This window comes from Erinaceus europaeus, chromosome 5 (assembly GCF_950295315.1).
Source record: "Erinaceus europaeus chromosome 5, mEriEur2.1, whole genome shotgun sequence".
Taxonomy (NCBI): domain Eukaryota; kingdom Metazoa; phylum Chordata; class Mammalia; order Eulipotyphla; family Erinaceidae; genus Erinaceus; species Erinaceus europaeus.
This window is the reverse complement of record NC_080166.1, coordinates 88433147-88446949: the sequence shown is the minus strand read 5'-3', so window position 1 is coordinate 88446949 and position 13803 is coordinate 88433147. Positions and strand designations below refer to the sequence as shown.

General features: G+C 42.1%; 1 protein-coding gene and 1 pseudogene across 5 annotated transcripts in view; one reads left to right on the top strand and one right to left on the bottom strand.

Annotated features, from left to right (window-relative positions):
- Positions 1-13803, top strand: part of ACSS3 (acyl-CoA synthetase short chain family member 3) — a 155144-nt gene that overhangs the window by 62881 nt on the left and 78460 nt on the right. For 3 of the 5 annotated variants that reach the window (XR_009549980.1, XM_060191503.1, XM_007517208.3), the window contains exons 5-6: positions 8471-8611; positions 13447-13527. The exons of 1 other annotated variant lie outside the window; for it this stretch is intronic. Coding sequence is in view for 3 of the 4 variants with exons in the window: in XM_060191503.1 (XP_060047486.1) it covers positions 8471-8611; positions 13447-13527 (222 nt within the window). In the remaining variant the exon portion in view is untranslated. The remainder of the gene's footprint in view (positions 1-8470; positions 8612-13446; positions 13528-13803) is intronic. One more of the 5 variants, XM_060191504.1, reaches the window with a different exon arrangement.
- LOC103108305 (centrin-2-like) lies at positions 6904-7619 on the bottom strand (annotated as a pseudogene).

Here is a 13803-nt window from a genome sequence, read left to right as displayed (position 1 = left end):
TGCCCAGGGAAGTCAGGTTAGAATCATGGTAGCATCTGTAACCTGGAGACTGAAAAAACAAGAAGGAATTGTTTAATAATCTGGAACCTAAAGGCAAGAATATAGTAGATGAGATTTGGGGGTCTCCATTATGGAAAAAGCTAGTAGGTCTATTTTAGGTATATTCCAAGGGGCCCATGATTTTACTAATTTTTGCTTGACCCTGACAACTAACGTGCAGGTGAGCTTAAGGTATTGTCTGGGGAGATGGTGTCAGGGTTGAGAATAGGATTAGAAAGCTGGATCAGGGCAGAGAGTAGCTCCCAAATCTGGGAAAAGTATATAAATACTGTTAAATGTAAACATGGACCCATTTTTATTTTACTAATTAATTAATTAGTTAATTAATTTTACCAGAGCACTGCTCAGCTCTGGCTGATGGTGGTGCAGGGGATTGAACCTGAGACTTTGGAGCCTTAGGCATGAGCATCTCTTCGCATAACCATTATGCTATCTACCCCCACCCTGCACGGCCACAGTTTTAAATCTGGCTTACAACTCTTTGAATGAGCATCATTTCTTTTTTTTTTTTTTTTTTTTTTTCCTCCAGGGTTATTGCTGGGCTTGGTGCCTGCACCATGAATCCACCGCTCCTGGAGGCCATTTTTCCCCCTTTTTGTTGCCCTAGTTGTTGCAGCCTCGTTGCGGTTATTATTGCTATTGTTGACGTTGCTTTGTTGTTGGATAGGACAGAGAGAAATGGAGAGAGGAGGGGAAGACAGAGAGAGAGGGGAGAGAAAGATAGACACCTGCAGACCTGCTTCACCGCCCGTGAAGCGACGCCCCTGCCGGTGGGGAGCCGGGGGCTCGAACCGGGATCCTTACGCGGGTCCCTGCGCTTTGCGCCACGTGCGCTTAACCCACTGCGCCACCTCCCGACTCCCGCATCATTTCTTTTTTAAGAAAGAATCCAGGGGCCCAGATGAGAATTGACACTTCACCATGTATTTTGAGGGCCTGGCTTTGAACCCTCAGCCACTGCACAGGAGCAGCAGGTATCCTTACAAGCAGTTGCTTGGTGCTGTGGTGATTCTCCTTCCGTTTCTCCTGCTATATCTCTTTCTTTGTTTCTTTATCAGACATTGAAAGGGAAAACAATCATCTGCTAGAAGTGGTAGAATCACAGGTGCAAAAACCCATCAGAAAGCAGGGAGGGAGGGAAAGTGGGAATAGAGTAAAGAAAAGAAGGACCCAGAAACTTGTCTCTCTGGCAGATGCGCTTGTGCCCTGACTGCATGTTTAACACTGGGACAGCTATTCTGTCTGTTGAGAGGGGCAGATCATTTGCACGTAAAATACTTTGATGTGAAAACTTTGTGAAGATGTAGTCTGAAAGGAAAAAGCATTTTGAGAGTGGTCCAGGAGGTGGCACATTGGAATAAACACTGGACTCTCAAGCAAGGTTGTGGGGACAAAGGATCCTCCTACACTGCTGGTGGAAATGTCAATGGGTCCAACCCCTGTGGAGAGCAGTCTGGAGAACTCTCAGAAGGCTAGAAGTGGACCTGCCCTGTGACCCTTCCATTTCTCTACTGGGGATAGATCCTAAGGAACCAAACACCCATCCAAAAAGATCTATGTGCACCTGTGTTCACAGTAGTGCAGTTTGTAATAGCCATGAGGTCCTGAGTTCAGTCCCCGGCACCACATATACCAGAGTGATGTCTGGTTCTTTCTCTCTCCTCATATCTTTCTCATTAATAAATAAAATCTTAAAAAAACATTTTGAGGGGGCCTGGTGGTAGCCCAGCAGGTTAAGCGCACATGGCACAAAGCATAAGGACCGGCATAAGAATCCTGGTTTGAGCCTCCAGCTCCCCACCTGCAGAGGAGTCACTTCACAGGTGATGAAGCAGGTCTGCAGGTGTCTGTCTTTCTCTCCCCCTTTCTGTCTTCCCCTCCTCTCTTGATTTCTCTTTGTCCTATCCAACAACAACAGCAGTGGCAACAATGAGATCAACAACAATAAAAACAAGGGCAACAAAATAGGAAAAATGGCCTACAGGAGCAGTGGATTCATAGTGCAGACACTGAGCCCCAGCAATAACCCTGGAGGCAAAAAAAACCATTTTGAGGACAACCAGATATGACTTGTTTATGTATAACTTATTCTGTGATCCACAGAGGAAGAGAAAGCAGTATAACATCTGTAAGAATATATGTATGTACATATATATTTATTTTTTATTATCTTATATTTATTGGACAGAGACAGCCAGAAATTGAGAGAGTAGGGGGAGATAGAGAGGGAGAGAGACAGAGAGATACCTGCAACACTGCTTCACCATTCACAAAGCTTTTCCCCTGCAGGTGTGGAACTGGGGGCTCAAGCCAGGGTCCTTGTGCATTGTAACATGTGCACTCAACTAGGTGTGCCACTGCCTGGCCCCAGGATGTATGTATATATATCAGTTTTTTATTCATTTATTTCCTTTATTGGGGGAATAAAGTAAAATACAGTAGTTGGTGCATGTATAATATTTCTCAGTTTCCCACATAACAACCTAACCCCCCACTAGGTCCTCCTCTGCCATCATGTTCCAGGACCTGAACCCTTCACACCACCCCAGAGTCCTCTACTTTGGTGCAATACACCAACTCCACCAACTCTAGTTCTGCTTTGTGTTTTTCCTTCTGTTCTTACTTCTCAACTTCTGTCTATGACTGGGGTCATCCTGTTTTCATCAGTAAGGTTATTTTATAATTCTGTGCCTAGTAAACTTGACCCCTAGTTTACATCCAGGCAAGTGTCCAACTATTTATAGCTTTGCTTTCTAGCGGATGAAACCTTTTTTCCCCCCTTTTGCAGAGGATATATTAAATGAATGCAAAGAAGGATTATAATGTTGTGGAACTCTTGGAGAGCTTGTCAGCCGAAAGTGCTTAAATGATAAGACATCAGAACAGAGAGCATTACAGCTATGGCATCCTGATTATGAGCTAGCAATTTCCATTACTACGTTCAATTCCTGTGTGAAGTTTTAGTAGTCTGTGGTTCGTGAACTGCTGCACTCTGATTTTAATGTTCTCGCTGTCTTAAAGAAGGATCTCATTCCTTCCAGATGACCTCAAGAGTCTTGTTTTCAAAGGCTAAGTCTCTGTTAAGTGAGGGAATGCAGAGTTAGCAGTAAAGAAATGACATATGAGATTAGAGGGAAAGTAGGAATTTAGACTCACGCACCCACACCCTTTGTTCACATGGGCGTGTGCATACTGATCACACGTCTATGAACTCATATAGAATTTATAAAGAACCTATGTTAGGTTTGGTCTTAGCTACTTTCCAATAATTTTTTGTATTTGACTTTCATCACCTATTGGAGTAGGTGCTATTACTGACCTCATTGTACAGAAGAAAAAATTGAGTCATAGAGAGGTCATAGCCCAGAGTTGCAACTAATAAGTGGTAGAGGTTAAGTGCACATGATACTAAGTGCAAGGTCTTGTGTAAGGACCTGGGTTTGAGCCCCCATCTCCCCACCTGCTAAAAGGGAATGCTTCCCAAGTGGTGAAGCAGTTCTGCAGGTGTCTCTTCCCGTCTTTGCCTCCCCTCCCCTCTCAATTTCTCTCTGCCCTAACCAAAATAAAATAAAATAGAGGGAAAAAATGACTGCAGATAGTGTTGGATTTGTAATGCTGGCACTGAGCCCCAATGATAACTCTGGAGGAAAAAAAAAGTGTTAGACCCAGTGTTTGAATTCTATATTAATGATCTTAACCAACAAAATACGCTTTTTGTTTTACTTTGTAAAGACGTTGGCTGTAACTGTTAATGCTTCTATTCCTATTTTTCAATGCACACCTCTTACTGAGCAGAGATCCACTCTCAGTCCCCCTCCCTCCCTCCCTCCCAATTCCCTCCCCTCCTCCTCTCTGTCACTTACCTTTCTTAGAGGAGAGGACATTGACTATTTCTTGTATTTCATGACAGACTTGCTGTTTAGATAGTAATTAGGTCCAGTGGCCTGGCTTTGCTTTAAGTTGAGAGACACAGTTTCTGCAGCTCAGTGATATATCTCATTAATCAGTACTACAGATCCTTCTCTCTCTCTCTCTCTCTCTCATTCTCTCCCTCTCCCTCTCCCTCTGTCTCTCTCATTAATCATCTCTCTCTCATTCTCTCCCTCTCCCTCTCCCTCTCCCTCTGTCTCTCTCATTAATCAGTACTGCAGATCCTTCTCTCTCTCTCTCTCTCTCTCTCTCTCTCTCTCTCTCTCTCTCCTTGGCCAGAAAAGGTTAAATCCTGGCAGCCTCACCCTTTTTGGCCACAGGCAAGCACCAGTACATCTGCATCCCTCACCCCTGCTGCTCTCCTAATCTTGGTTTTCTGGAAAAAAACATCTGGGAAAGACATGTCTGCAAGTAATGTAACAAGGGGAAACCACCTTCTTTGTATATAATCTCTTTTACCCAGTGGAATAACCATGCTGAACCCAGCTGTGTATTCATTCTGCTCAGTCTGTCAGCAGTGTCACTCAGTAGATATTCTGTCATTATACATGTGATACCCCTACACACACACACAAGGAAAATGGAAATGCACAGTTCCTTCAGATTGTTAACTATCAGTATGCTTATCCATAGGCATCATATTAGTCACATATGTGATATCAATTTGTCATCATATTTATGTGAATATGGGAGTCCTTTGAAGAAACATGAAAAAAAAAAAAGAATAGGAAAGCTTCCAGTGGAGGGGATGGGATATGGCATGCTGGTGGTGGGAGTTGTGTGAATTGTGCCCCCCTTATAACCCACAATATTGTATATCAGTATTAAATCACTAATAATAAAAAAGAGAAGCTGAAAAATAAGAAAACACTAAGTAGAACTTGGACTGGAGTTGGTATATTGCACCAAAATAAAACTCTGGGGTGGGGGAGGGTTCAGATCCTGGATCATGATGGCAGAGGAGGACCTAGTGGAGGGTAGAGTGTTATCTGGAAAACTGAGAAGTGTTACACATATACCATCTGCTCTATTTTACTGTCGACTATAAACCATCAACCACCCCCATAAATAAAAAAAAAAAGAAAGTAAAAAAAAAAAAAGAAAGAAATACCTTTGTATTTCTAAGTCTCTGGATTCTGTTTAGGGAACTTTTTTTTTCATTTTTAAATTAAATTTATTTATTATTGGATAGAGTCAGAGAGAAATTGAGAAGGGAAGAGGGAGAAGGAGAGGAAGAGAGACACAGACATCTGCAGTCTTGCTTCACCTCTTGTGAAGCTTTTCCTCTGCAGGTGGGGAGTGGGGGCTTGAACCTGCATCCTTTTGCACTGTAATGTGTGCTCAACCAGGTGCGCCACTGCTCAGGGAACATCTTGAGTGGTTTCATAGACCCTGTAGGTGGTGGTCTTTACCATGTCTTACCCAGGAATGTAAGTGTAGCTTTGCCTTGAGTGGAGACCACAGGTTCATCAACCATGAACTGCCTGGGTGTCATTTCAAGCTAAATGAACACTTTTTAGGTAATAATTAGACGCTTACAGGAGAATGACTCTATTTAAACAGCTCTAATGCCCCATTGGTCCCCCTCCCCTTTTTTCCTCTGCATAAGCTCTTTCCTTACTCTTCTTCTCCCGGGCTTATTGCATTGATATTGTTCTTAGGAAGGAACATTGAATTTATTTTAAGGTGTTTCTAACTTATGAATCTGTGTTAATGTTTATCACAGACATTGGTTCTAGGGACATAAAAGAAAGCAAACCTTTCTTGAATGCTCACCAATGAACTAGATGGAGGGAAACTTGGATAACATTTCACATTGGATCATGGGTTCCTATATAGTCAACACTGATTTTTGTTCTGGATAAAACAAGCAGAGTTGTTTCACCTATGCCCACAGATAGTTTTTTTTTTTTTTAATTTTTTAACTCTTTTCTCTCTTTCTTTTTTAATTCCCACAGATAGTTTAATATTCTATCATTTGGAAAGATACTGCAATATTACTTTTAAGTGGTCCTTGTAAAAATAGAAAGCTTCATGGATTTGTTGACATTTACTGTGAAGACAACAGCCCGAAAGTTAAAGGGAAAGCTTATAAAGATAGAAAACGCTTTCTAGAGCTAGTAGCAATGTGTAGACACTGAGAGGCACATCACTGTGGACTAGGTAAGCTCTGCTGAGGGCAGCGGAGTTGCATCATTTTGATTTTCTTAAGGCCGGTTCAAAATTTAAATACAACATTTATCAGTGAACTGTTGGACTTCTTGTGAATTTTCTTTCTTTCTTTCCTTCTTTCTTCTTTCCTTCCTTTCTCTCCTTCTGTTTTAATTTCTTTATTGAGGGTTAATGGTTTATAGTTGACAATAAAATACAACAGTTTGTGCATACATAACAATTCAAACCCCACTAGGTCCTCCTCCGCCATCATGTTCCAGGACCTGTGCCTTTCCCCCCACCCCAGAGTCTTTACTTTGGTGCAATACACCAGCTCCAGTCCAATTCTGCTTAGTGTTTTCCGTTCTGATCTTGTTTTCCAACTTCTGACCATGAGTGAGATCATCCCATATTCATTCTTTTGTTTCTGACTTATCTCACTTCATATGATCCCTTCAAGCTCCATCCAAGATGAGGTGAAAAAGGTGACTTCACCATTTTTAATAGCTGAGTAGTATTCCATTATGTATATAGACCACAACTAACTCAGCCTTACTTATTCATCTGTCTCCCATTCTGTGAAGGGTCTCTTTGTTTGGGTGGTGGTTTCTTTTGCTGTGCTCTTTTTTTTAAAGGGGACTCAGGGATGCTACTTAAGGTGGGGTGGCGTGAGGGTGAGGGTTGTGTTCCTAAAAGCCAGGTTTCACAGAATGGAAGCCTCTAAATCTGCATGTGCTTGTGGCAGAGTTGAGGACACTGGGCTCAGTAGAGGCTAGACTTTCTCATGATACGCAGAAACTCCCGTTCGCTCATTTCCCATTTCTACCTCAGTCTGCTTCATGGATCATCTTCTGCAGCTCGTCATCAGTGAGGTTCTCACCCAGTTCCTTGGCCACATGCTTGAGATTCTTAAATGACACCTTCCCAGTTTCATCATCTTCGAAGAGCTTGAAAGCTTTTAGGATTTCTTCTTTGTTATCTTTGTGAGACAGTTTCTGGGTTATCACCATCAAAAAGTCAGCAGAGTTCATTTTTCCTGTCCCTTCTTTGTCATTTACCATTTTCTTGATCTCTTCTTTTTTGGGCTCAAGACCCAGCACTCTCAATACCACCTTAAGTTCCATTACATCTAGGGTCCTTGTACTGGCTGCATCAAAGAGATCAAACACTTCCCAGGTCTCCTACTTGTGCTCCTCAGAAAGCTCAGGCTTGGACTGGTCTTTCTCCACTAGGCAGCAGATGCCATGTTTGCCTTCTTAAGTTAGAGACCGTCATCATCCAACTTCACAGCCCAGTTGTTATGACTGTAAACTTTCTTTTCTTTCTTTCTTTGCTGCCTGAACTTCATAGGAACATTCACAGCATGAGTGATTCCACAGCTTCCTTGCGTATCTCTCTCTCTCTTTCCCTCTCTCAGATAGAAATTGGGAGAGAGAGAGAGACTCTAGCACTGAGTTACCATCTGTGCAGTTTTCCATGTACTGATGCTCCCTTATAGCACGAGCCCTGGTCCTTGTGTGAAGAGTGTGCCTCCTGCTTGGCAAGCTTTTGCCTGGCCTGGTCAGCCTGTATCTTAGCTTGTGACTCTACACTATTTAGAAATGAATGGGATGCCCATCATCTGGTGACTGACTGGCTAAAGAAGCTCTGGGATATAGACTCCATGGAATACTACTCTGCAACCAAAAAGATGAGACTGTGTGCCTTTGGGACAAAATGGATGGAATTGGAGGTGGTGATGCTTAGAAAAATTAGTAAAGAGATGAATGACATTGTGAGAACTCTGGTGGTTCTCTTTGGGAGGTGAGAGGGTGGGGACACAGAACATTGGTGGATGTGTGTGTGGAACTATACATTGTAAGCTTATAGTCTTGTAACAAACTATTAATAAAAGGAAGAGAGAGAGAGAGAGAGACAGAGAGAAAGAAAGACAGAAAGAAAGAAAGAAAGAAAGAAAGAAAGAAAGAAAGAAAGAAAGGGAGAGGAAGGAAGGAAAGAATGGGATGGGGAGTGTGAAATCGATCATTTGCAGAGTGTTCTGTTTTGCCATGTGTGGAATCCAGGTTCAAGCCTGACCCCTGCTCCCATGAAGGAAGCTCCAGTGCTGGCCATCTCTCTCTCTCTCTCTCTCTCTCTCTCCGTCTGTCTCTCTGTGTTTGTCTCTATCTGGAAAGAAAAGAAAGGTGGTAGGTGAGGAATGGGATGTGTAATGCTATCCAGCCCGTCCGGCCTGTGCTCACACCCCTATAGTTTTAGCTCTTCCCCATTGTCTTTGTCTCCCGTGTTGGTCTCCATATTCAATGTCTCCCCCGGTGTCTCTGCTGTGCAGGAAGCTGTTCCTCTGACTCCAGGCCGTGACCTTGACTGGGATGAAGAGATGGCTAGAGCACACCCCCATGACTGTGTCCCTGTCCTCTCAGAACACCCGCTGTATATCCTCTACACTTCCGGAACCACAGGGCTCCCAAAGGTATTCATTCTCTTAGGGCTGCGTCTCCATAAGGGAGGCAGGGCTCTTCTTGCACTGAGAATATTGGATTGTGGGCAGAAAATTCTTTGCAGACAGTGTCTTGTTTTTAGACTCCGGCACCTTTTTTTTCTTACAGAAATACTGTGTCTACATATAAGAGGAATTAATTATATTTGATATTATTGATGTTTTGTTTATCTCAGTTTCTCCGTTAATCTTCACATAGACAACATAGATTGGTTTTTGAAGGTTATTAAAATTAATAGATATTTGATCTAGTACTTATTTAAATATATTGAAAACAATATATTTTATAGATTATTTTCTTGGAAATGTTGACTTAAATGACTTTTTGTTGTCACAGGTGTATAGTATATCTCCTCAGGGTAAGTCAGCACACCACACCTTCCACCAGTTTGTGGGACATATACATTCACATACACACACACACACACATACACACACACACACACACACACACACACACACACAGTTTTTTTCTGATAGAGACAGATAGTGAGAGAGAGGGAAGATACCCTAGTATCACCGTACTGAAATTTTAGCCAGTGCAGTGGGGACCTGGCTTGAACCCAAACTATATGTTTTATTTATTTTTTATTGTTGGATAGAGATGAAGAGAAATTGAGAGAGAAGGGGGAGAGACACCCACAGTCCTGCTTCACCACTTGTGAAGCTTTCCCCCCTGCAGGTGGAGACCAGGGGCTTGAACCCTGGGGTCCTTGCTCACTGTAATGTGTGCACTCAACCAGGTGTGCCACCGACTGACCTCTGCCAAACTATATATTTTAAATGAAATATTTTTACATTTAAAAGTGAATCATACCTTTCATTCAGTGTGATTTTTTTTTTTTTTTTTGCCTGGGGGATTCAGTTCTCTGTTTATATATACAAGTCTGAGAATTGCATGGATAGTTTGAACACCAGGCGATTTACCTAGAGTGTTGAACGGTTTGATGTGTCACAGTGATGACCTTGAAGGTCTTTAAATCAGCTGAACAGGAAAGATGTTTCCAGAAAGGGACATCAGCAGCATCAAGATTCATGAATGTGTCAGCTGCCAAACAAATATTCATAAGATCCTGACTTTCCTTTTGGTAGCTGTAACAGGAATTAATAGGATCTGAAATTTTAATATTAGGACTCCCAGAATAGAAGTGGAGGAAAGATGAGTATGCAGACCTTCAAGAGGCATGGAAATAAAACCCTTGTGTCACACTGAAGCTTTCCTTGTTCCGTGATCTTCATGAGACAGTGTTTTATGCTCTGGGGATTATTCCACTGAAAAACGCTTGCTTCTCACAGGCTCAGAGGAGATGTGCATAAGGCTGTCTGCCATTTGGTTTGACTCCGCAGATATATTTAGGGCATGTTAGCGTCTCTGCATCTGGCAGCCCTGGAGTTGTCAGGTTGTTGTCTGACAGGTTAATCCATTCATTGTAGCAAATATTCCAGCAACCACAGCTGAGCTGCTCTGCATATGTTTATGTCTTATTGTGGGCTCCTAGCTTGCTTGACCTGGTGTCTGTATTCAACCTGTATCAAAATGCTCCACAATTTAAGAGAGAGCTCCTCATCTGGATGTCCTTAGAGAGTGCAAGATGTGATGGCATGGTTGAAATTATGGAGGCTTTTCCTCCTCCTCCCCACCTCCCTCCAGCGCCAAAGAATAACTGGGGAAGAGAAACCAAAAGTAAGAGCAAAAAAAGGCATGACAGAAAAATAATAGATAAACTCTTTCATCCTGCTATGCTTTTGTACATAATATGATATTTTATTCCTATGTGTTAGCTGACTTGTTCAAGTTATCTAACCTATGGGTGAGAGAGAGAGAGGGAGAAAGATAGAGAAAGGAGGGGCTGGGTGGCACATCTGGTCGAATGCACATGTTACAGTGCACAAGTCCAAGAGGCTGCCTGCGAGCTCTCCAGGAGGCCGGGTGCTGCTGGGAGAGGAGGTTTCCCCCACATCTTAAAGACTGCGTTTTATTAGGGAGACCTGAAGAGGGCAGGGATTTTATCAACTAGCAGAACACCAGTTTGTTTTCATTTTTCCCAGTTCATAGATGTGCGTACTTTGCCAAAAAAGAAAATATATCTATCTACATACACAATGAAATACTACTCACTACTTAGCTATTTTTTTCCCAGTGGATTATTATTATTATTATTATTATTATTATTTTTAATCAGAGCACTGCTCAGCTCTAGTTTATGATGCTGAAGGGGATTGAGCCTGGGACTTAGGAGCCTCAGACATGAGAGTCTCTTTTCAGCTATTAAAAATGGTGAATTCACCTTCTTTACCCCTTTTTTGGATGGAGCTTGAAGGAATCATGTTAAGTGAGATCAGCCAGAAAGAGAAGGATGAATATGGGATGATCTCACTCATAAACAGAAGTTGAAAAACAAGATCAGAAAGGAAAACACTAAGTAGAACTTGGACTGGAGTTGGTGTATTGCACCAAAGTAAAGGACTCTGGGGTGGGGGGAACAGGATGACAGGGGGACCTAGAAGGGGTTAGTGTGTTATGTGGAAAACAAAGAAATGTTATGCATGCACAAACTATTATATTTTATTTTACTGCTGACCATAAACCATCAGTCCCCAATAAAGAAATTGGAAAAAGAAAAAGATCCGAAGGGAAACACTAAGCAGAACTTGGACTGGAGTTAGTGTATTGCACCAAAGTAAAAGATTCTGGGGTTCGGAGAGGGTTCAGGTCCTGGACTGTGATGGCAGAAGAGGATATAGGTAGGGGGTTAGAGTGTGATGTGGAAAACAGAAATGTTACACATGTACCAACTACTGTATTTTACTGTTGATTGTAAACCATTAAAGGGGGAAAAATAAAAGAAATGCTATTCAGTTGTTAAAACTGATAAAAAAAAATACACCTATCAGTTAAGGCATACTTGTCCTTTTAGGTAAAAATAAATTTCTGCATAAAGCCTTTATAGTTTGCTCTACTGAACAATATTTAAAAATGGCAAATGAATAGAGCAGACCTTAGAATAGACCAGAATATGCTCACTTGTTCATTCTGAGTATTCTGTGCCTAATCGCCTAATCTTTTATATCAATGATAACTCCTCTTTGTAGCAAGGAGATTAACAAAACTGATGATTGAGTTTGCTGCCAGCTATTCACTGTGGTCACTCTTGTCCAGTCTGGAAATATGAATCTGATATAAAGTTAAGTGCGCAATGTTCGGGTAGTTGCTAGGAGCTGATGCAAGACAGTCATGATGCAGTAGTTTGTACTTAGGTCCAACATCTTGGGCTGTCAGAAAAGTCATGATGTGAATGCTACATAGAAAAATAAGCTGTGACTTTTTCGACAGCTTAATACTATGTAAAGAGAATAATGTCAGCCTCAAGTCCAATTCATCATGATTAATTCCTTGAAATTCCTGATTATTAGAGAAGTAGTGAGTGCCCAGGAGACTATGGTAATTAGGATCCTATTGGATCTCTCTCTCTCTGTCTCTTGCTTGATAATTTTAAGAATAGAGATTCTTGTATTGCTTTGTATTTTAGGCATATAGTTACCTTTGAGCTCCCTATGCACTTAATCTTGGAAGTTTTTGTTTTTCTGAAAATATATCTTCAAACATAATTTCTGTCACACCTGCAAACATTTTTATTGCGTGTAATTTCATGAAATGACAAGTTTTATTTAGAAAGTCAAGAATAGTCTGTGAATTGGACCTAGAAATAGATTGATGTTGACTGATGATTGTGGGTTTATTATTGCAGGCACGAATTGAAATTATGAAGACAAAGTAATTGGGTAGAGACAGAGAGAAACTAAGAGGAAGGGGGAGATAGAGTGGAAGAAAGACAGAGAGACCCCTGCAGCGCTGCTTCACCACTTGTGAAGCTTTTCCCCTGCAGGTGGGGACCAGGAGCTTGAACCTGGGTTTTTGTGCACTGTAATGTGAGTGCTTAACCAGGTGCACCACAATCTGGCCCAGTTTAAAGGATATAAACTACTTGTTTTTAAAAACTTTATTTAGTTATTATTTTTTGCCATCAGATTTATTTATGAGGCTTAATGCCTGCATGATAAGTCTACTGTTCCGGTGGCCATTTTTTCCTTTATATTTTTTTTTGCTTTCAGTTGTGATAGATGTAGAGAGAAATGGGGAGATGGGGAGACATGTGCAGAGTACACCACCACTCACCAGGCATCCTCCTGAAGATGAGGACTCCGGAGTTGAACCTGTGTCCTTGCACATAGTAACTTATGAGATTTACCAGCTGCATCACTTCCTGGGCCCACTTCAAGTTATTTTTAATAGTGTGTGTGTGTGTGTGTGTGTGTGTGTGTGTAAGAGAGAGAGAGAGAGAGCAGAGCACAAACCTGTCATTTCATGTGGTGTTAGAGATTATACCTAGGGGGCCAGGTGGTGGCGCACATGGTTGAGAGCATGTTACAATACGCAAGGACCTGGGTTTAAGCCCCTGTTCCCCACCTGTAGGGGGAAGCTTCATGAGTAGTGAAGCAGGACCACAGGAGTCTCTGTCTCTCTCCCTCTCTATCTCCCCCTCACCTCTCGATTTCTGGCTGTCTCTATCCAATAAATATAATACATACAAAGAGATCATACCCAGGATCTCACACAGGCGAGGTAAGTGCACTTCTGCTGAGTGACTTCCCCAGCCCCGAAATATAAAATAATTTAAATAGGAATTATTTCAAGTGGGTAGAACAAAGACCTAGAACCTGTTTTTTTCTCCTCCTTGTCCACTTCCTCCTCCTCTTCTTCTTTTAACATATTGCTTATTGATCTCTTTTCTTTTTCTCTCCTGTAGGGTGTGGTTAGACCCACTGGTGGCTATGCTGTCATGCTCAACTGGACAATGTCTTCTATTTATGGACTTAAGCCTGGAGAGGTAACCCTGGTTTACAGTCACATAACATGAAATATCTCCCCCACCCCCTTGCCTCCAAGGTTCTCACTGGGACATGGTGCCAGAACTCTGAATCCACTGCTCCTGGTGGCCATTTTTTCCAGAGAGAAATTGTGAGGAGAGGGGGAGAGAAAGAGAGACACCTGCAGACCTGCTTCACTGCTTGTGAAGTGACAGCGCCCCCCCCCCCCCCGCAGGTGGGGGGTGGTGGCTTGAACCCAGAACCTTGTGTGATTCCTTGTGCTTAGTACTATGTGC